A 24397-nucleotide genomic window follows, 5' to 3' on the forward strand; every position below is an offset into this window, starting at 1 on the left:
AATGATCTCGCTAGATCTTAGAACCATGTACCATATATCATTGATTCCTGGAAATAAAATGGATTTATGAACTATTACAATTGATTGGGGATTTTTGGATGCATTTATATGGATTTGATATTTAAATGTTGACAGAGTTTATATACATGTTTGTTTGATATTGAATACTCACATTGTATCTTATTCTGATCGTTTTTTTAATTATGCTTATTTATTAATGTGTATATTGTAAACTACAGTGATCACTTATTTTTTTATTATAAAGGTTGAAATGTTTTTTAACCATATATAACAAAGAATATATATTTTTTTAAGTCAGAGCTGAAGTATGACTGCAGGAAACATCGTAGTCTGCTAAATTGATCTACAGTGGTAAAATGACAGGAAAAACTGGTGGCAGAATAATGCAATTCTAAATGTTGAGGTTTCTATTCTGACACTACATTACCAAAGGCTTGTCTATACTAAATAAAAGCATGTTTCTCTACCTAGACTCTTGCTCTGGAAGCTCCGGCACGAATTAAAAATAAGCCTCTGCCACCAGACTGGCCTCAGGAAGGGGAGATTGTCTTCGAGAATGCAGAGATGAGGTACCGAGAGAATCTCCCACTGGTCCTGAAAAAAGTGTCCTTCACAATCAAACCCAAAGAGAAGATCGGCATCGTGGGGCGGACCGGATCAGGTGAGGAAAAAACTCAGAAGATCAGAAAGTGATATTCTAAGTCTGCTTTATGGCTAGTCTTCTGGAATAACCCTGTGACATAGAACACTCGGCCCCAATAGATACTATATGAAATGAGCAAAACATAAGTATGTAATATTGCACACTTGCACACATATTGCACACATCTTGACTTAATCTACTGCATGCCCCTTTCAACTATGGTACTTGTTTTTATCAACCTTGGATTATTGTCTGCCCTGCCAAAATCAGACTTCAGGCTCTGTCCAGGCTTTTGCAACTGCTAAATTAGTCCAGGCAACAATCAGATACATCAGTCTTTGTCAAAGTCGGCATAAACACAGCAGCAGCAGGCTAGGACTCTGTTATGTCAGTACTAGTATAGAGAAAGGTGCTGCAGCTTTAGGACTGAGGTTTGGGAATAGAGCTGGTGCTGTGCAAGTCATTGGTGATGAAGTCAAAGATGCTAAAGGTCAATGATGATGGTTCACAGGTATGGGTAAGAAGAACTTGAATGTATCCCTGCACATGGTCATGAGGAAGAACAAATGGAACAGGAATATCAAGGCTCAAAGGACTGGTGAGGCAGCAGAACCCAGCCATAAAGAGCTGGGTGGGATAGGCCTCTGTGTAAACACTATGGGCGCCGATTCATGAAATGATTTTTGCAGTGAAAATCGGGTACTTGCGCGTGAAATCGCGTGCACGGGCCGGTTCGTCGATTCATGGAACACAAAGCGTAGGGCTTACCTGTGACTTGCAAGGAATCCGCACCAATCCAACACATAACTGAGACACCACGAACGCCGAGCGTGAAACTCCAAGCTAAGGCCTGGTCAGGTCTGCGCAGTCACCTAAAAAGGGGCGCAACACGTGGAATGGGGAACAACAAGCGAAAATGTGGACGCAAAATAACCGTATTCATGGAATTGAACAGGGCTAGCTGGTGCATGGAAAAATAAATGCAAATCCTGAAACAGGTACGCCACGCGATAGCTGGCGTAAATGTCAACGCGCACACAAACAAATGCATAAAAAACCTGTGCGATCAACAAATGCACGTATACAGCTACGATGAATGTACCATTTCTCACAGCAGTGATCGTGGGACACCTCAGGAGGATGGCCAGGGCCCGGATTTTTCTACCAAGGACCAGCCTTTTTGGGATGCCGGATGACCAGGTCTATGCTAGGTATAGGTTTCCACCACATATCATCTTAGACCTGGTCACGGAGTGGGAAGATGACCTTACATCACCCACCCTGTGCTCCCAAGCACTGAGCCCATTGCGAAAGGTGCTCACTGTTCTGCATTTTTTGGCCACTGGGTCATTTAGGAAGACCACTGCCATAGTTGGGGGCATTTCACAGCCCACGCAGTCACGCTGCCTACACCAGGTGTTGGCAATAATGACTGCTTGCCCCTCAGTCCGCAGGCACATCCACATGCCCAGAACACTGCCAGGAAGGCAGGCCGTGGTTCGGGAGTTTTATGGGGTGGTGCACTTCCCCAAAGTGCTTGGTGCCATTGATTGCACCCATGGTGCTCTACGCCCACCTAGGCAACAGAACACATTTATCGCAATCTGAAACATTGGCACTCCATCAACGCCTCTGAGGTGTCCCGCCAACCCCCCCCCCCTCCCGCCTTGCCTGGGATTCTTGGAGTCTGGGCTTTTCCGGTCCTGATGCTGGCAAGATTTTCAAGCATTCTGGAGGCTTGGCCGCGGGTCTCTTCGCCACACCAGGCATGTGCTTGCTTCCCTTTACCACACCTCCCAGAAGGTGGTCTTCTCTGCTCTGTAGTTCGGCTGGCTTCTATTCTCTGCAGGTATAATGCGGATTTGGTCTTTATATTCCATGCAATGTGGGGGGGCAGGGGGGCTAATTTCCTGTTCTCTGTTCAGAGTTGATGACGGTGCCTAAAAAAGTCAGAAACCATATCACCCATTTGGTTAGGAAGTTGTAATTTATTACACAGGTTAACTGACCTATAACCAACAAAACTATTATCTTCATTAGACGTGTGAAAATAACACATATCCATGTTTAGGGATTGCTTGCCCTCTGAAGGGAGGTTCGCCCAGTGGGATGTCATTTCCCCTGACTCCTAGGGGTGTTAACCTTAGCAGGTTTACCTCCCTAGTCTCAAAGGGGATGACTCCCCTTTGGGGATAGGGGACTAATTCCCTGGAATCATCACACCCTCCATGTAAGTTTACTGTAAAGCACTACTACATCCCATAACAATGATAGTGCAGGGAAACCTTTTCCCCTTTCATTTTTTTAATTGATACTTTTCAACAAATAGTGAAGCCCAGAGGTTGGTGTAGGTAGTACCTTATTATTACCACTTTTGCGTGCATTAAGGTGCACCATTTTGCTATTGTTTATTTATTTACTGCATCTCAAGCCTCTTGTGTAACTTGTCTGTCTTTCACTAACCTGGTGGCATTCTTCCTAAAATGCAGAGGGAGGAAATGAGTGTATATGTCATTTCAATAGATTTCTTTTCTCCCGCAGATTCCTCATCATGATAGATATCCATCATCCAACTCTGCTGTGCGTAAACTTTTCTACATGGGGATAAGTGGACCTTGACTTAGCCGTCGATCTGTCTTGTCCGGCTCTCGATGGTCGGCTCCGGAAATGACGTCTGTATATATATATATATATATATATATATATATATATATATATATATATATATATATATATATATATATATATAGCACGTCACTACGCCCCATGCTTCTGTTACTTTTTTTCACGTGCTTGCACGCTGCATCGGGAACATGACTCGATTTTACTTGACCTATTTTTGTACCTAGTTCTACATTTTCTCCAAAAATCTTGACGCAATGTCATCTCACAGGGTTTCGGGCTTTAAGCGATGCCCTGATTGCGAGGCCAAAATATCAGTAACTGACCCCCACAACGTGTGTCTGTGGTGCCTAGGTATTGGTCACGGCACAGAGAACTGCGTGTCATGTGCAAAGATGCAGCCCAAGTCCCTGCGTGAGAGGACTGAGAAACTGGCTTTGGGCCGACCAGTCGCCAAATCTCCGGCACGGTCCCTCGTTCGGTCTTCGGAGGCCAAGACAGAGGAGCCCACTCCCGACACAGAGAAAGAAAGACATTGCAAGAAGACTAAGAAACGGTCCCACTCAAGGAGCCATTCCTCATCGTCTTCCTCACAGAAGAAGTGGCATCACCGTCATCAAAGTGAGTTCAGCTTGTTGTCAGATCGAGGTAAGCCCTCAGCAGGGCCGACTACTCGGGAAGAATGGGAAAGCTTTAAGACTTCAATACTTTATATGTTTAGGCAACAAGCTGCTGTAGGTGCAGCTTTTCCCCCCACGCCCCCGCCAGCAAGCTTTGGCGGCAAAAGCTGCGCTCGGTGCTCCTGAACCCAAGCAGCCGGTCCGTCGACAGTGTTGACGTCGAACACGCCTTCGGGCGTCACGCCTACTAGGCATAAGTTGCCAGTGGGCCAGAAGGCCAAGGCTCACGATGCCCATCATGTATCTGAGCGTCCCTCGGCACCAAAAGAACCGTTGGCATCGAAATCTTCGGCTTCGAAACCTATCCTCAAGCCCTCAGCGCTGACAGTTGGCAATGGTTGATTTTTGCCGATGTTCAAATCGGGTTTCTTTGACTCAATGCAATCCATATTTGGCGTTGATGACCAAGTCGACTCCGTTTACACGGGAGCTAGCAATTGATTTCTTTTCGACAACCAGGCCGATTTATTGGCCCTAGCTCAGGGTCTACAAGACGCCAGTGGTCTGGATACTTCCCCAAACCTTAAGTTAGAAGAGAGAAAGCACTGTACTCATGCTAATATAAAGTTCAGGGATATGGTTCAAAGGGTTGTTGAAACCCTTGGGTTGAAGGCGGTAGGAGCTCACTGACATTTTGGATGAGGGTCTCACAGTTAAGCATCGTATGACATTCAACCCAGCAATTGGGGACCCTTTAGCTTCCTTATGGCAGCATCCTTGTACTATTCCCACTGTGAGTGCCAATTTTGCAGGGAAGTATAGGCCGGCAAAGGAGACCCTTACCACACACCCTTCCCCATATGGGTTGGTTATAGAAGCTGCCACTATTTCCATCAGACCTGCAGCATTCACTTCCAATCTGCCTACGGACAGAGAGGGAAAGAAATCTGACGCATTGGCCAGAAAGGTGTTCACCTCTGGCAGCATGGCGCTCAGAACCACTAACATAGCATGTGGATTCGCCAAGTACTCCTTTGGCTTCTTGAAGACTGTGGAACATGCTGCTGAATACGTTCCTGAGGGTGACATGCGGGATGGTTTTTTACAGCTGGTGGAGGATGGGAAGGATGTAGCCAAGCAGTCATTGCAAACGGGCCTGGATGTAGTAGAGAAATGGGTTCAGCGGTAATGATGAGATGCCAAGCCTATCTAAAAACGTCTGGCTTCTCTCTGAATGTTCAAAACAGGCTGCTGGACATGCCCTTCGAAGGTGACATGCTTTTCAGCCAGAAAGCAGACAAATCCTTAGAGAAATGTAAGGAATCCAAGTTGGCTGCTAAATCATTAGCCTAACCTCCAGGTGCAGAGGCTATAGACGTTATGTACCCTATGGCAGCAAGGTGCAGCTCCCACAAGCCAGGCAAGGGCAGATGTGCTTCTCGCGTCCCGGAAGGGGCAGAGGGGCCTCTAGAGGCCAGCAAGCAGCAACAGTGGCGGGAACCTTTGCGCCCTCTAAGCCGCTTTGATTTTCCCCTCCCACGATGCGCTGGTTGGTGGACGGTTGGCAGGGAATTGGCCCCAGTAGCAGGCAATAATCTGCGATGCCTGGCCCTGCAGTTGATTCAGTGGGGTTATTGTTTGCCATTTCTAAAGAGGCCTCCGGACAGACGTCCCCCTACCCCAATCTAACCGGGACAGGAGCTCCAGGAAGAACTCGGAGCCCTATTATCGAAGGGTGAGATGGAAGAGGTACCTCCTGATCAGAGAGGGTTGGGTTGGTATTCCTGGTATTTTCTGGTGCCCAAGAAGGGAGGAGTTCTCCATCCCATCCTGGAACTCTGGGCCTTGAACAAGTTCCTGAGGAAGGACAAATTCAGGATAGTGATGTTGAGAGAAATTCTCCACGCTCCCAAACTTCAGGACTGGCTAGTGTCAAACCCACAGGGCGCTTCTTTCCATGTGCCGATACATCAAAAGCACAGGAAGTTCTTCAGGTTCCTCGTAGGAGACAAGCACTATCAGTACAAAGTGCTTCCCTTTGGGTTGACCTCTGCGCCAAGGCTCTTCAACAAGCTGATGGTGGTAATTCATGTATTTTTCCGTTCCTGGACGACTGGCTGATCCGAGGGAAGTTGGCGGGGCGAGTCTCGTCTATCTGGAAGACACCTGCCTACTACTGCAAAGGCTGGGCTCCTCCCTCAACTTGAAAAAGACGCATTTGACACCAGTTCAACGGCTCCAGTTCATCGGAGCAGTCCTAGACACCCGGGCAGGGTAGGCGTTTCCCCTTGAGGAGAGAGTCGGCAACATAGCCCAGATGGTGCATTTGTTTCAGAACCACGCCACACTTCCAGCGGCTTCCTTTCTCTGCTTCTTGGGTCTCAAGTATATTTCTAGTGCCAGAGGCCAGGCTGCGTATTAGATCCCTCAAGTGGCTCCTGAAGGACCAGTGGTCTCAGTATCAGGGAGCGCTCACGGATCGCCTTTCAGTGTCCAGCCAGGTAGTCTGCAAACTCGGCTGGTGGAATACGCTCAGGAATCTATTGGCGGGGGATCCCTTCTGGCCTCCTTGGCCCCAGGCACGAGTGGTCACGGATGCGTCCCTGAAGGTTTGGGGCACCCACTGCGAGGATTTGGTTTCTGCAGTTCATCTGGTGGGGATAGAGAACATCTTGGCGGATGCTTTGAGCAGACAGAGCACGGTCTCACATGAGTGGGAAGTGTGTCAGGAAATCCTCGAGAAGGTCTTCGCTCTCTGGGGTACCCCAGCAGTGGATTTGTTTGCCATGTGCAAACTGTTTTATTCAAGGGAATTCCCAGAGAAGGGCACACTGGGGGACGCTTTTCTGGTGGATTGGATCTTCCCTCTCCACTACGCCTTCCCCCGGTTCCTGTCAGGAGATTGAAGAAATTTCGAGCTACCATGATCTTGATCGCCCTGTATTGAGCGAGGAGAACTTGGTACTCTGATCTCCTGAATCTGACCATCTGTCCACCTGACTGGTTGTCTCGGCGTCCAGATCTCCTGACCCAGTTGGAGGGTTGAGTGCTCCACCCGACCCCGGATTCCCTCAACCTACACCGTGGCTCTTGAGAGGATGAGATATGATGACTGGGACCCCGCAAAGGAGGTATTTGAGGTGTTGCTGGCCGCATGCAGACCTTCTACAAGATCCGTGTATGCGTGCAGGTGGAGAGGATTTGAGACGTGGTACAGGGAATGCAAGACTGACCCTATATCTTGCACCACCACCACAGGGATGGAGTTCCTTCTGTCTCTGGCCTCTTCAGGCCTTCAGGTTGCCACAGTCAAAGGGTATTTGGCGGCCCTGTCTGTGTTCAAGAGGTCCCCAGACCAAGGATCCTTTTTTACTATTCCGGTCATGGCCCAGTTCCTGAAGGGCCTTCTGAACAAGTTTCCGCCAACCCTATTTGTTGTCCTAGATTGGTATCTCAATCTGGTTTTGACCTACTTGATGGCGGCTCCATTTGAGCCTATGCACTCATGCTCTTTGCGGCTGTTATCTCTTAAGACCACCTTCTTGGTCGTGATCACATCTGCTAAGAGGGTTAGCGAACTGCAAGCCTTGTGCCGCAAACCTCCCATTCTGAAGTTCTTTTGTGAGAAAGTCTTTCTTAAAGTCAGGCACGGATTCCTTCCTAAAATAGTTTCAGAGTTTCATCTGCCCTAAACTGTTGTTTTACCTGTATTTTACCCTTCCCCAGATCCCTCAAAAGTGGAAGAGTGGTTCCACCACCTTGGCCATCACTAAAACAAACCCTGTCACAGATCACAGATTATTTTGTGCATATCCAACTGTTGCCTATCGGCAGGCAAGGAGCTTCCAGCGGGCATCAGGGCCCACTCAACCAGAGGGGTTTCAGCCTCTGCAGCCCTCCAGAGAGGGGTTCCTGTTAGGGATATATGCCGAGCAGCCACTTGGTCATCCTTACATACATTCACCATGCCTTGGATGTTGTACGCTGAGCTGATGCAAGGTTTGGTAGGGCGGTTCTACAGAATCTACCGGTTTAAATCTTTCTGCTCTCCTTCGTTATCCTAACTGCTTGTGGAGTCTATATTCTGATGACAAGTATGCGGGAGAAAAGCAATTCATTGTAGGAGAAATTACTCACAGTAATGATCTTTCAATGGATTCTTCCCTTGCAGATTCCTCATTGTTAGGGAGAATTCTCTGTTTAGGCTGAATTTCCCTACCTAGTGAGTCCCCCAGCAGCTTTGCTGGATTTCTGGGGTTTCTTTTTTTCTCCTGCCAAGAGTGAGACTCTTTTAACCTCACTCTTGGACATGTTGAAGTGTGTTTTCTTGGTTAAACCTTGTGTTGAATGGGCTATGGGGTCTTTTACTCCATAGGGCCTCATGTATTTTTGTGATGTGGGTTACACAGCACCCTCTGTGCCGTGACCCAGGGGTGTCCTAGGGACTCCCCAACATAGACTCCATACCCTGGGACTGACTACTGTCTCCCAGGGCATGTAAAGTCACCAAAGACTTTGCTAGTCTTGAATCCTGAACAGAACCAGTACAAACCATCATATTGTGGACGTACTGGCTGGGGCAATTCGATTGCCCCAGGGTCTGTTAGTCGAGGGGGCACGTCTCCGTCCCCCCTGATCGAGTTTTGGCTGGTGGCAGTGGAAACTACTTTTTATATTCGACCGCGAATATTTCCCTATGGGATTTCCCATTGTTTTAGGCTAACACATTTAATTATTTATTTACGGTAGCCTTAAACATACCGCCGGTTTATATATTTATTATTATAACTCCGGTTGGGACTTTTTGCCAAAACTTGATTCTAAAATGGCGTTGGCGTTCGCCTCTGTAACTCTGACCCAAAGTGGAGCCCTTTGTTCCACTTTTGGCGGGCTTCTCCACAGAAGCCCTCCAAAGTGGTGCCACTCTGTCTGGGGTACTTAGGAGGGGTGGAGGGGGGTTTAGGCACCCTGGACTGAGTTACCTTGGTAACTCAAGTCGCACTCCGTCCTGATTGGCCCAAGTGGTGAGCCGGCCGGCTCACCACTTAGCATGTTTGAGTGACAGCTAGGCTGGGTGAATGGGGGTTTGCTGCATAAAAGCAGGGCTTTGGGGACTGGAACTTTAGAAGTCGCCACAGGACCAAGAATCCAACGAGGGGAGAGCTGAGCCGACCTGCTTCGACGACACCACCCGGTGGAGCCCTGCTGAACCGTCTCACCACTTTTCCCGACGACCGAGGAGAACTCTTAACGGAGTGGCTCCTTCCCTTGACTGGTGGGGACAACCAGTTTTCACCTTCTTTCCGCTTCTGGAGGTATCTCGTGGCCGCCTTGCCAGTGCCAAGCACCCCGGCAACCGGAACCCCACCACTTTTACCCCAACCACGAAAGTCGGTACAACCCTTTAACCGGAGGACTCCGCGGCTGGTTTCTTCCCGGGCAGTGCAACGACCCTCTTCTTCTGCTCTTCAGCGAGAACTTCTTCTCCCCTGACCGACGTCGAGCCTTGCTGCCACTGCCTGGAACAACTGCCACCGCTGGAGGATCCTTTCCACTTAAGGTACCGTGTTCCGCCTGGCTTCCCTTGCCACCGACTGTACGGGGTAGATTTAGCCCCCGGCTTTCGAACCTGGGAGTGCCTGGAACACCCTGGCTAAACTTTCTAAGCCACCCTAAACTCTTTCTAACTCCTTGCAAGACTTTGAATCCCTAATAACAGTGTGATCTTGGGCACATTTTCGCTCCGGCTACTCTAAGAGTGGGCCCTGCCTAGTGACTTTTGCTCACCTGTGACTTTGTGCTTCTTTGAGCCTATTGCAAGTGTTCTGGACCTTAGAGTGGTGTGTTAACCCATTTCTGTTTCTTTTCCCTTTCTTGAACCTACTAGAGTGTCATCTAACGTTAAGCGCTCACCTCTGTTTTAATTATGGGGTGTTAACCTAGAGTTGTCTAGATAGGAGTAAGGGTTGAAACTGCTTTCATTATAACTGTGTTTGAAGTGTTTTTACTATATTTTGCTAGAGTGATTTCAACTTATGTGTGTTTGATAAATAAATAACTCTATACTTTTGAAACCAAGCTCTGGTCAGTGTTTGCTTGTGCTATTGTATTTGAGTACCTATTGTGTATACTTTACATACTGCCTAACTCTTCTTGAGGGAAGTCTGACTGCTCAGCCACAGCTACCAGGTAAATCTGGGTGGTGCAGACTGCTACCAAGTGGGTTTACTGCTATACCTGTAGTCTTAAATCTTTTGCAGTGGTCCCCAAGGGAACTGCACAGGTTTCTGCCTAACACTCATCAACCCTCACATACATCCCTGCTCAGAAAGTTCTGTGGGTTGTCGCTTCTGACCAAACGAGAAGGCATCTGGTGATGGCTCTTGGATGACCGCTTCAGTCTCATTCAAAAAGAAAAACCAAAAACACATTTTTCAATCATTGTTGTGGGGGGATCACCCTTTGGGATGTATCCTTGTTTAAGTTTTTAACAGCTGCTTCCTCCTGCGGTTTTTCCTTCTGCAGCGTTCATATGTGGTTGTGGGAGGGAAGGTACTGAAGCATGGGGCGTAGTGACAGTATAAATATACAACGCCTGACGTCACTTGGGGAGCTGACGATTGAGAGCCAGACATGATGGATCGATGATTGACGGCCGAGTCGAGGTCCACTACGCCCCCTGTCGAAAAATCTCAGAACAGCAGAGCTGGATGACAGATATCTATCATGATGAGGAATCTGCAGAAGAATCCATAGAAAGATCATTACGGTGAGTAATTTCTCCTTCTCTTCACAGGCTGTGTCCAGAGCCCAAACAGCATGCCCATTTTCTGCAGCCCTTCACCACAACCAAACCAATTCCAGGCAGATGGCCCCACAAACAAAACATTGTGAGCGTCATGGCTGTACCTGAACTGGCTCTCCATGATTGGACTGCTGCTCAGAGTTTGAATACATCATGTACATCCATTGGTGGGCTGAGGTCCCCCAGCCCAGGATTTCCTATATCAGGAGTGGATCTAAGGCCATTCTTCAGCCGCTGCTGAAGCCACTTATCCAAAGATGAAGAAATCAACAGAGGGATGCTGGAGGACTGTTGTTGGAACCAACACTGGCCAAGCCTTCTACTGCAAGACAAAGCTATGCTCTTCACTCAATAGTAGACCTTTGCCAGTGCATCTTTCCCTTCAACAAGTAGTTTTAACCAGATCCCAGACCTGCATTGCCATGGTTGTCCTCCTGGAGCACCAAGTATTGAAACTGTATCTGGAGAACAGCACCTGAAGGGAGAACTTCTCCTGTTGCTGGGATCTCATGCAGCCTGGTTTTGTGAATTATACAGTGTATCGTTTTGTAAACTGGGATATTGCTTCTCTGCTGCTCCCCTTTACCAAGAGTGGGATTCCTGATGGATCCAGTGACCGGTGGTCCTTCATTATTTTGCCTATAAACCCTTTGCATAGTCACTTCAACTGCTAGTTATGCCTGAGGTACTCTGCTTAGATGTTCTGGGAATGTGATCGGACCATCCATGAGGCTGGACATGCCTTATGGAGGGACAAGGACTCCTACCACTTCTCCTACCACTTCTCTGTCTGTATGTGTTTTCTCTGTTTTCTGCCACTGAGGTCCAGCCTGAACCTCTGGCAATGCATCTCTTCATGTTTTCCTTTTGGTGAACAACACCCATGGGATACCCTCATGGCACCCATGGGTAGGGGTACACCCTTGTACCTCAAGAGTTTGGTATGGGCTGGTGGCAACTACATGCTGACTTGGCAGTGGCTCAGAGAGTCCTCCATTTTTGGGTCATCCAGGCCCTACCATAGGAATCAATGGATTCCTGAAGAAAGGCAAGATGGCCACTGTGACCTCTTGGTTTCCATTGCCTTTTACCTTATTTCCCTAAGCCCGGGGAAGCCCTGACTCTGTCCCTTCCTCCTGATTAGCTGTTGGGTGGAAATACCATATATGGCTCTGGGGCTGCTTCCTGTCAGACTGACTGGAGCCTTCCCAGAGGCTGTGTTGTGGGTACACCCTATGGGCGGGGCCTGTGTGAATAGAGTCTGAAGCGAACTCACATTCTGTGCTATGTGTGTCTGGTTTCTGTGTGTGACACAATGCCTGAGACAGCCCTGACTGAAACTGACATGAATGCAGTGCAGTGTGCTCAAAGGCTGGGTGCTAACCCAAATCCACATTCTTTGTTATGGGTTTCTGAGTGGAGGGAATGGCCTGAATGCCTGTGAGCTTGATTGGCTACCTGCCTGCATGAATGCCCTTCTGCGTGATTGATTGGCTGAGCTTGGCTCAGCCTGAGTGAATGGGAACCAATGTGTATAACAGGGAACCTCTCACCAATTTGTTCAGAAGCTGAAGTCGAAGCTGAAGCAAGAAGAAGCTGTTCCTTGAAGCCCAGCTGGAGGAGAAGTCTGCTGCTGCAATTTCTTCATGTCATCCGAAAGCTGATGTATTCTTGCAAGGACTGATCCAGAGAGGACCTGTTTAAGAGACCTCCCCGAGCTACGAGGGACCATCGTGCAACATGCTGCTCTTCATCTGAAGTACCCTGGAAGCCAGTCCTGTGTGCCTGCCATCTGGAGAAGTGTCTTCGTGAGTACTGAAGAGGAGTGTCCGGACGTCTCGTGTCGAAGCCCATTGGTTTTGTCCACGATCCATAGGAGCATTCGTGACTGCTGGAATCCCATGGCTGTCTACCGCCCAGAAGAGGGGGTACCCTAGCATAGTGCTGCTTGACACCCAGAGCTGTGAAAGTTGGAAAATGCTGAGGAATACTACAAGGGACATCCTTGCCATCATCACTGACCACTTTTTCCCACCAGAGAAGGTCCAGGGTCACTGAGTGCAGAGGAAGGTCCAAAGGTGGGTTTCCCGCCACCAGAATCCAACAAAGACGTCCCAAGGGTTTACTTGGCGAGGGTCCGAGGTCCACTCCTGTGGTTGAGTCCAGGTCCTCAGAAGCTGTCCGTGCTGCAGCTGCAGCACCGAAGAACCGAAAGTCGGAAAACTGTGTAATCCCGACACAAAAACTGAACAATGCGCCTGTCGCCACCAGAAGTCACCGAAGGTCCACAGGTGTCTTACTCTCATCTGCCAAGCCTTTGAGGAGCCCACAGCAAGTTTCATCTTCCCAGGACTTCTACAGTCAGAGAAACCATTGACCAATGCAGAGCACCGCGGAGAGCAGAACTGCTGCACTTCAGAAAGACTTTGGTAAAATGTTTCTTCTTGTACTCAGCATCCCAGTGGCTCCTTCTTCCAAGGGGGGTCCATCCTCGAAGGAAATCGTCGAGTGAAGTTGAGAAACTGTGCCACTTCGCATGCCAAAGCACCATAGGTACTGTGACGAGGAAGAGCATCTTCTAGCCTTAGGAGTCGTACAGGGGCCCAGATTCGTCTTGGATCCTGTTCTCCTGTGGCCTCTCAGCTACTTTGGGGTGGTAATACCTTTAAGAAGAAAGTAGAGGGTTGTTGAACATTTTTGCACTGGGCTGTAAAAAACAAGACAAGTTACTCCCTAACTCTTCCATTACAGGTTGCAGAGGTGGGGGGGGATCCTCACACAGAGTGTATCTAGTCTAAAGAAAGCATTCTGCCACTGTTCATACCTAACCTGCCTTTCTTTCCTACTCTATCTATGCTGTTACACCTCACTTAAGAATTCACATGCCTATTTAAAACTGTCTGCAGTTGGTGCATTTATTGCTTAATTTAAGTATTGTGTGGTACCACATAGATTGTATATATTTGCCATTCTTTGCATAGTATTGCCGGAGTACAAAGTGTATTATTTAAATGTATATGTTGGTAGCAATCTTAATTTATATAAAGAATCTGTAGTATCATCTGACATACTGTGTGGACATCCCTTTGTGAGGCTTGGGGACTCACTGTACTTAGGAACCTGCCCGCATTACCTCCTGAGTGCTTAATCCTTGGTTGCTTGTCCAAGCTACTTCATAGGGAACCTTGGCTGGGGTGCTCTGTGACTTTGTTTCAACCATATAGAGGGCAGAAGTACAGATACCCCCCTCCATTCTTTACACTGCCACAGGTGCAGATCTTGGGGATTTCAAAGGTATCCCAGATCCTTCTGTGTATGGCAAGGGCTGTGTTGTGTCCACAGGTGGGACAGGACCAGGGGAGGCAAGTCTGCCAGAGATAGCTTGCTGAGTGTCCTGGTTCTTGGGGTTTCTGTCTTTGGAGGCATAGAACTGGATGTCAAAGAATACGACAGTCTCCTTGTCACAAGATTGTGCAAAAGCCTTATGTGTTGTTGACGGGGAGCATTTTGATGTCTGTGAATCTTCTGTGCCACTCCCGCCTCAATGTTTTTCCCAGTGAAACCCCATGCAGGGTCTCGGTGCCGACGAAATGGCGATCGGCTCCTGTACATGCAGGGTAGGGATAGTATTACAGGAACACTGCCTGTCTATCACCCGCCCCCCCTTTACGAATTTGAAAACAAAGGCAAGCTGTAACAGTTGACACCAACCACTAGATAGAGGACTATGAAAAACATGTGATTCTAAGTAGATATTAGCCACAGAGAGACAAATGTTTGTCCAAGTTCACAACATGTGGAATGAGGAGGATTCTCAGGAGCACATAGATTTCTTGGAATTGAAGGTGGCCTACCTAGTCTTGCAGCAATTCCTGCCGGTGATGGTAAACTCTAGCACACTGACTGACAACGTATTTACAATGTTTACATCAACAAGCAGGGAGACACCAGATCTGTGAAACGTTTTGCTTTAGCAGTACGCTTATGGGAGTGGGCACTGAGCCACAGCATAACAATACAGGCAGTTTATCTGGCAGGAACAGAGTGTCCAGGCAGACGAGCTGAGCAGGAAATACTTTGCCAACCACTAGTGGGAATTGAGCAAGCAGGTTCCCCCGGAGATATTTAACACCAAGGCTCTCCACAACTGGATCTTTTCTCAACAAAACAGAACTCTGGGTGTCACCATTATGCCTCATGGAATGGGAGAGTGAGTGTGTCACTGGGGAACGGCATTGTTGATCTTATGGAACAACCTGTTTTCATATGCGTTTCCTCCTCCTCCCTCTGATTCTGAAGGTCTTGCATTTGTATTTGTTTATTTGTATTGTGCACCTTGCCCTGGGGCATCTGGGTGCATAATTTAAGTAAGAAAATGGTTACATACATGTACATACGTTTCCCAAGTGGCAAAAAAACAGGACATAAAAAGAGTAAGCAGTTCTAGGACAAACCAGGTGTTACAAATGAAATTATGTAGTTACATACAGTAATATCAGCAAATCACTTAGTGTGGTGGCATAGTACAGTACCAGGTAAACTGGCATACAGGAAAGCTAGGTGTAGCAAGTGAGGAAGATGGCTACGGAGTAAGACAATAACATCTTATCATACCTAGCAACGGCAGTTAGAATGAAGAGACAGAGGCGTCAAGTTCATGGAGTCACAGTTTGGTTTTGTTCTTAAAGGATAGAAAGGAAGGTTCTCCTCTGAGTGAGGTAGGTAGTGTGTTCCAAAGTTTGGCCACAAGGACAGGGAAGCTTGATCCCCCGGCCGTCTGAAGCTTTTATCTGGGTACTGTAAGCGAGTTGAAATGGGCAAACCTCAAGGGTCTATTGGCCATATGCCGTGTAACACGGTTGGTTAGGTAGGCGGGTGCCGAGTTGTTCTGGGCCCTGTGTGTTAGAGCAAGGGTTTTAAGAGAGATTCGGTGAGAAACGGGAAGCCAGTGTAGATTACATCTTGTATCCGAGATGTGAAATCTCCTCTGGAGGTTAAGAGCTGCCCTGATGGCATTATTCTGCGTAACCTGTAACTTATAGATGTTTCTTTGGCTAGTCCCTAAATAGAGGGCGTTACAATAATCAATTTTAGCCATGATGAGGATTCTAGCAAGGATAATGCAATTGTCAATTGTCAGGATGGGTCTGCAGCAATGATCAGTTTGCATGTGTACGCAGAAGCAGATGCAACAGCATTTGTTTGTCTGGTGAGGGATAGTGTTGAGTCCAAGTAAATACCAAGTGTTTTTGTGTCGTTGGACACTTTGATTGTGTTCCCATCGATAATAAAGGTTTTATATGCAGGGTCTAGTTTGGAGAGTTTGATGCGTGAACCTAGAATGAGTAACACTGTTTTTTTCATCATTAGGGCATAGCCCATGATGTGCCATTCAGGCCTGGATGACTAGGTAGACATCATGGAGTGCTTTGGAGTCGATGACGTAGTCGCTTGTAATGGGGACGAGTATCTGGGTGTCATCCGCATAGTTGGTGTACGAGACACCCAGATAGTCAAGAATGTCGAAAAGTGGCTTTGAAAACACATTGTACAATGTGGGAGAGATGCAGGATCCTTGTGGGACTCCACAGGGGACAGGTGCTGGATCGGCCGAGGCAGATGGTGAGAAAACCCTCATGGTTCTGTTAGCAAGGAAGGAGCTGATCACCGAGAAGTTCAGAAGTGCAGAAGTTCAGAGCCTCCATTCAGAGTAAACTACTTCCAATAGCCCTCAATTTGTTACAGAGACTTTGGTTCTCAGGCATGCTGCTTACAGCAAGTGGACCACCTCTCCTCCTTCTGGATCTTGAGGGGTAGGGGGGCAGGAAGGTGACACACCCCTGCCCACAATAGCTTTTTTTGGCACTCTGGCACCTTAATCAGATGATAACCTTAGGGTGATGGTAGCATACCGACAAACCCTCCAATCGCTCACGATATTGAAGAACACTGCTTTGTTTTTGCCATTGGATCTTGGGAAAGTCAAATGATCAGCTTCAGTCATCCTTTGACGACATCCTCTTTCTTGCAAACCTTGCTCAGACATTGACCCAAGAGACTTCCTGCAGAACATATCTGCGGGCTGTTGTGACTTAACCTCTCAAAGACAGACTAGTCTCTTTCGTTATCTCAATAATTAAACTACACTTCAGGCAACCTGTCCTCCTGTTTCCTTTACACAACGCCCTATTGCGAGTTGGGACCTAAACATAGTTTTGACAGCCTTTGCACACAATCAATTTGAGCCAATGGTATCAATTGATTTACTTATGGTCACGAAAGACCGTTTTCATTGATGGCAATTACTTTAGCCTGCTGTATTAGTGATTTCTAGCCCTGTCTGGTGAGGAGCTTTATCTTTCATATCACAGGGACAAGGTAGTCTTATGGAAACATTCTTCCTTTTTACCCGAGGGGGTCTTGGACTGCCACATAAATTAAGAGATTAAGTTACCTGTATTTTTTCCAGATCCAGAATCCGTATCCGACAGGATTTTGCATACCTAAGATGTTCGAAGGGCCTTGACCTTCTATCTTGAGAGGCCTTACAGATCCTCGGGCAGACTAGTTGTCACCTTTGGTGGGGTGCATCCTAGCAAACAAGTGGCTAAATCTACTATTGCGACATGGATAGTTTTTTGCATTTCTCACGCTTACAAAGTGCAGGGCAAGACTCCCCCCTCAAGGCCTGCATGCCTATTTGACAAATGCAAAGAGTACGGCAGCAGCCTTTCAGTGTCATGTACCTTGGGAAGCCATATGCAAGGCAGCCAAACAGGCCTCTCCCTCCGGTTTTTTGCAAACTTTGCTGTTTGTACTCCACCTCCAGGGCTGATGCCCAGTTACGACAGGCAGTCCTCAGGAATATTTTCACAATAATTCAATTCCATCCTCCCAGGAACAGAGTAGTACTTAATACTATGACACGAAATAGACACAATGCACACCTGATTAAGTATTGGTTATTAGTAGTTTAGGTAATGTAGAATTGGTATAGAAATACATTTTTATATAAATTCTAGGTGCGGGGGAGAGAGTAACACAGCCTTGGCATCAAGGCTGGTAAGGGACATAGAGATGAGTTCCCTGTTGGGGAACCCGCGTCCCCTGCACACTATCTGGGGCCTACAACTGGCCAAACAAGTTATTGAAAAGCCTAATACCTGCTTGACAATTTTTCTGAGTTCAAAAACAGAGAATATATTTATTTTCTGAATAGCCCAACGCGTTTCGAGTATGTCACTCTTCATCAGGGGCGAGAATGTTTTTTGGGGAAGAAAATTCTCAGATTTTCAACCACTTTTTGGATACAGGTAAGTCAGTGCATTTTTAGACCTATAATATATGTATACAATCACCAACAATTAGGCCTTAATGTTAAATACACAGCAGTTGATCCATGTAAAACCTCCTCTAGTTATACTTGAATCTTTCAATAAGTAACCATCAGTCTAGGCACGCAATCATGTAGAGAAAGACATGTTCTCGTCTCAATGGACAGTGTTATTGGTTCTTTTTAGTCCACACCCTAGTGTTACAGCTAATTCACTGATTACTAGGATTTAAATTCTCATTACTGGTGATGTACCTTGGAAAAAATCTCAACATTGTTTCAGTTCTTTGACATGTTAGCTAACGCAGTGTTGGGAAAGATTTTGTAATTGTGGGTAATTTTCCTTCCATGTGGCAACCCCTAAACTTTTTGCTGTTGTTTTCACCAGCATCTAGACTTTGCCAGAGAAGTGCAGCCTTCTGCCACCCTCCTCTGGGCTTTCGCTCCATTCTTACGGGGAAGCTGACATGCCCTTAAGACAGTCAGTACCGGGAAACATTGTTTTCCGTAGTTTCTTTATCATGTTGCAGCTTTCGCGCAACATGACACAAGAGGGTACTGTAAGCTAAGTTTCTGCTCTCTTGGGTCTCTAGTCTTTTACAGGCCCTAAATACTCTCTTTGGATTGTTACTGAACGGTGCAAGTGAATCACGGACGGGACTGGTGGCAGCGTTTCTTTGTGTTTTTGAGCTCCTTTTGGCGTTTAAGCGCGTTTCCCGCGCTTAGCCCAAAATGGTGGACTGGCTCCCAAAATGGCCAGACCACGAGGCTCTTTGTCCTGTCCGCTGACCGTCTTGCCCCCTTCACCTCCCCCAGGTCGAGCCGACCCGGGGCCTTCCGTATTTGGGCATGTACTTTCCCGCGAAACACAGATGCTTTTGCGGGCTTCTACAGGTCTTGTGTGTGCACCAGGATGTGGGCTGGGAGGTCTGGTCCCAATACACATCCTGGGCCCCAGAGAGTCTAGTGTGTCGTGAATGCCTGGGACCTCCGTGGTCCGTGATAGGTCCACATATGGTGTGAGTGTTTTGTGAGCAGATCTCCCATTGGGTCCCCTCCGTTTTGGCGCAAAGGGAACCGTGGATAAGAGTCGACTGGAAACACCACTACCATGTCGATCTCCTGAGTTCTCACGAACAAAGGAATACTGGAGCCAAGTATCCTGCAACCACAAGGCTGAACCGAGGAATCGCTGGTGACCCGCTGAAGGACTGCTCCTCTGCACTGCTGTCGCCGTGTGAAACCCTTTCTACCCCGGATCGAACGAGAAGGCCTGTACTGGTACTTCGACCCTTGGAATAGCGGGAACAACTATTCTCGGCATCTTCACCATCTCCTGCACGTAAGCCTTTGGAAGTGTCTCTGGGCCATCCAGCAGACTGACCAGCCTACCTAGGAGCCTTACTCTGTAACCGCCGTCAGGTTGTGTTGTATTACGAGTCCTTGCCACTCTCACATGATTCGTACACTTGGCATTCCCAGGTCTGACGTGAGAAGTGTACATTGTGCTGAAATACACACGGCCGCTCCGTCGCCCTGCTGTGGTGACAATCTGTGCGGGTTCACTGCGTTTGGGACATCCTCAACTCTAACTTCTGTTGCTGCTGAATCTGCACGACGACGAGACGTCCCCTGCTCGTATCTGAACCTGCCAGCGCTGAAACTGACGCGGAGAAGCCTGGGTCTGCCTGCATCGGGGACCGGTGAGTAGCATCGCTAGGAACTGGTCACCCTCCTTCAGGAGCCCATTGCTTTTCCCCGCTGTGTCTAACAGCACACCTTTCCGTACTCGCGCTCTGCTTCTGCCCACAGTGGAGGCTGCGCTTGAGTCGCGGAACTCTGTTCATCTTCATTTGTTCACCGAACTGAACTGCCTGATTCCCTCGAGGAGATTCCCCCTTGGCCCGTTGGCACCCGCGTGTGCAGGTACTTTTGAGCACAAGGCTCCACTCTTCGTAGGGCTCGGACTTCTTTCTAGTTAGGTGCCCCTGAAGGCGGACTGGGTCTAACTATTATTCGCACTGCCTGTTTTCCTCTCCATCTAGGTGGTCTACATATTTCGTGCGTGTAACTCGTTAGACTCGTTTGTATTTGTATATATATTGTATCTGATTGTGATCTGTTGGTTTACTTGAGTTTTTTGTGATTTCTCTCTAAGGTCAATGTTACAAAGGCCTTGTAATAAATGTGTCTATATTTTTAATATAACACCTGCTTGGAGTAATTTGTAAGTGTCCTTGCTTTATGTGCTCATTGCGGGCTTTCAGTCACCCTCACCCCTCTTGAGACCTAGTCTTGACCGCCGCGATCACTACCCTGATTGGTCTGGTTGTCCAGAGGTTACCCTGTTCCAAGAAACTAGGCTGGCTTTCTGAACCTCTGCCCCTCCAGGACAGAGTTCAGAAATCCGTCTTAACACGCATTATAAGGCAACAGGGATGGTTTAGTGCGTCATTAGTTTATGTATAATGAGATTTCCATAGGGTTCATTAGTGAATCATTCAGCACAGGAGTTGTCTTTGGCTAATAAAAGATCGACAGATGAATTACTAATGTGTTAAAGAAATAGTGCGCTCAGAAATATTACTGTCCCGAGGGTTTGGGCATGTGTTTTTAAGCATACGTTGATTGATCGTACAAACATTTCCTATGTACCGTACCGTAGTTTTCCTATTTTTTACACATGCGAATTCAGGCAGGAGGGCGTGATCATCTTGTGCTAATCTTATCCGTTGCTGCATCGCCCAAAGTGGACTGCCCTGGTGGCACTAAATCATATCCCCCGCCCCTGAGGCTGACCTCACCAAACCTAGTGATATTCTGCGCCTATATCCATGACGTTACTGTGGCCGCGTAGCCAAATGCGCCTAGTCATCACCTACGTGTTAATGTTGGTTGACGCAGAACCCGGAACATCAACACACATCATCTCACAACACAACACGTCTCAATTTTGAATATAAAACTATACTTTTAAAGGGAATAGCAAAACTGTACAATTTGTAAAGAACTTTTATTTCACAATAAATGCTCCAAGAACAACCGGCCATTGCCATATTCAAGCAAATGGGTAATTTTTTTCTTTTTTCTCGATCTACAAATGTTTGTCATGAGTCACCTTTTGGGTATAAGAAGCGCATTAGACGCACCATGAATCGCAAGACTTGGCCATCAGTTTGGCGATAGGCCACCGAAAACAATGTCAGGTTGCTCCTTATCGCTGGTACTGCATAAGGGCATATCGGCTCGTGGCGATCGTCCCAAAAAAGCGTCATGGTGATCTAGCCATTCACGTGTATCTGCAGCTGTCTGTTAAAAAAACCTGTCAGTTTGTACCTGGAATCGATGACAATCGCAGAAAGACAGGATGTAGCTGTTTGAAAAACATAACAGAAATGTGTCTCAGTAGCCGATCTTTATTACAATTTATCATTTTACCCATTAATTCGGCCCCGTGTTAAAACGATTGATGAACACAGATCTGAAAAATGGGAACACAGAGAAAACAACGTGGAAAGTAGTCTATAAATTGCTTCAGATTTTAGTGCTATGGACTATGTTCAGCTCGAAATGGGATGCGGAAGCTGACGCTACAATTCGAAAAACACATAGACAGCATTTTAATTCAATATTAGCGTGGAATCTGTTGTTTGTGGAACCTGGGGGAACCCATTGGTGGACTACATGCATCTCGATGCTGGACTGCCCATGTGCCCGGGACAAAGAAAAGTACACACACAGGTTGTATTTGCGTGTCGTTGCTATATGCCACAAAGAACAACCCAGTACAATGTAAGCCAGCAATAACGGTCGGCTAATGATACGTTGACTCGTTGGTCTATAAAATAGTCGAAAGTAAAACATACATAATATTTAGCATTTCCATTCTCTCGGCGTAACTCAGAGACTCCGTTCAGATCAACAAATTTTCATTCAATGAAATTACATGTTCCTTTGTCCAGTTTTGGAATGGTGAACCATATCATATTTGACAGTATTACACCCCTCCCTTCATTTATTCCTTTCGGAATCTTCCCTTTCTTTCAAGGTCGAAAAACAATTGAACCTTATACTATGTACGATGTGTGGGTTTGCTCAGCTCGCAAGCATAAATTGAAAAAAAATTACCTTCACTCAGAATGAGAGCGAATAGCCCTTCAGACCATAGTGGCATTAGAACGGCAAATCACGTAAACATTTTTCGCAAGGAGCAAGTCTCGAGCCCTGACAAAATATGCTTTTTTACGAGAATGTCTGGCACATCAGAGCTAGAAAGGGGGTGGAGTGAAACATGTTAGTTTAGGACAGAATATACTGTGACTGGGGCTTGTTTTATTGGGACTCTGGGGTGTTCAGCAAAGAAGGGTCACACTTCTGGTACATGAAAAGAATAGCTTTGGAGGGGGACAAGGTTGAACAAGCAGTAATTTTCCAGCAGCGGGTGTGAGAGGAGCAGGAGAACATTTGTTGAGATGGATGAACAACTACAAGTCATGGTTTGGCCCTGACACACGCAGGACAGTGATCTCAGAGGAAGAATTTAAATAATACATTCTTTGTTCGCCACAACTTGTCTCGGTGCATTTGTGAGAAAGGGACTTGGGAGGCACAGGCGCAGGAGGAAAAAGGTGGGGGATGTCAGTGCTCGCTGTGCGCGGTGCTGCTGAGGGGGAGGTGAAACTTTGCAATGCCAGAATGCGGCCTGGTCCAAAGTTGGAGTCGAGGGTACACAAAATGGAGTCCAAGTGTGTCTAGCAATAGCCCCACCTCTGCTTATGTCAGGGCCTTCTTCCCCATGGCTGCAGAAGGGCAAAGGTTGCATCCCCCACGAGTGCAAGAGCAGGGTGTCCCTTTTGCATATAATGTATGAGGGCTGGGGGCTCAACCGACCCACTCCTTCCTTACATTAACAACCCCCAACACATGCCCCCATGAATATATATGTCACAGTGCAGCTATTTCTCACCAACCACCCACTTTGATGGGCTGTTTTGCTCACAGTCAGTTGTTCTTGCATGCCGAGTATCTTATCTAGCCTAGGTCTCATCCATTTTGTGGGGCGAGTAGTTATTCAGCTATTTGGGCAACTGTTTGGTAAGGCAACCGCAGAACCCCAAAGTTGTTTTCATGCTGTTATCCATCTGGCCCTCCCACGATCAATGAAGGTCCCACAGTAGTTTGACGAAACTGGGAAGTGTGAAAGCACAGCGTTACATTGTTACATTGTACTTGTTGGAAAAAAAATGGACAAAGAGGATAGATTTCAAAAGACAAATTGGATGCTTTATTTGGACACTTCATATAAACATTGCCGATCAAAGAAACAGATGGTAATCATTTGAACCTGGAAGTGAACTTTTTCACGAGCTCTGCTTTAGGTGTACAGGGCACATTTGCAATGTTTTGTGGCAATGTATGTGTCCTCAGAACAAAATCGTGCGCGATTCTGTGAGTATGTATGTCCAAGACAGTCATAATAAGATCTTTCACAAAATCGAATTCCATTTCCTCGTATATTGGCTCGACCACTCATTTTTTGCTTCTTTTCTTAAAGGCCATTGTGTAGCAAAGCATCCCAAAGTTTCCCACAGTCCTAGATTGTTCACGCCCTACATTCTCGTTATGTGCTAATACTGCTAGTAATGTCCTATATTGCATCCCGTCTATGCCGAAATGCAATCTCTTGGGCCTGTACTTTAGGCACATATTGTGGAACACCTCCAAATCTCCTGTGTGACAGAATTCTGTGAGTCCCTTCAGATCCCTTGGTAGAGTTTCATCAAACATAATCTTCTCAAGAGCTTTATGTGGAGGTGAAGATGGAATCAACCACTTCTTCTTGCGTTCCTGCTCCGGCGACAAAGGGCCATGTGCAAATTGGTGGAAATGTTGGTTTTCTGTCCAAGAGTGAACGTTGGAACAGCGGTGCATTAGTGACTGCCATTTTTCTAGTAGAATTTCCACAGACCCATCACAAGATTTGGAGCTCCACCAAAGATGGTTGCTGAAAGACTGGGACCACTGTAACATATTTTCAGAACCTTTTTTTGTCCTGCAGCTGAGATTTATTTATTCATTGATTTGGCAACATGCCATACATCAAATTGATGGCAAATATTTGCGAACTGCTCTCTCATTGTCTTGGCTATTGAAACATGTCTGTCCGTGGCTATGAGGTCGGTTTGCATTCCCCTCGATTGGAGGTCTTCCAGGGATTTTATACAACCAAGTTTCTCCATGGCCACTGAGGATTTACATTCGGACACCTGCACGACCACTGAACTCACAATTTTTTTAGTTTCCATGTCCTGAAAGTGGTATGTGCAGTACTTTGCTGAAAATCCGGGGCTGTC

General features: G+C 47.0%; 1 protein-coding gene across 6 annotated transcripts in view; it reads left to right on the forward strand.

The window, feature by feature from the left end:
* ABCC5 (ATP binding cassette subfamily C member 5) overlaps positions 1-24397 on the forward strand; it is a 2124586-nt gene that overhangs the window by 1681581 nt on the left and 418608 nt on the right. For all 6 annotated transcript variants that reach the window (XM_069618835.1, XM_069618837.1, XM_069618838.1 and 3 more), the window contains one exon: positions 493-682. In XM_069618835.1, coding sequence (XP_069474936.1) covers positions 493-682 — 190 coding nt within the window. The remainder of the gene's footprint in view (positions 1-492; positions 683-24397) is intronic.

This window comes from Ambystoma mexicanum, chromosome 10, assembly GCF_040938575.1.
Source record: "Ambystoma mexicanum isolate Mex_15411 chromosome 10, UKY_AmexF1_1, whole genome shotgun sequence".
NCBI lineage: Eukaryota > Metazoa > Chordata > Amphibia > Caudata > Ambystomatidae > Ambystoma > Ambystoma mexicanum.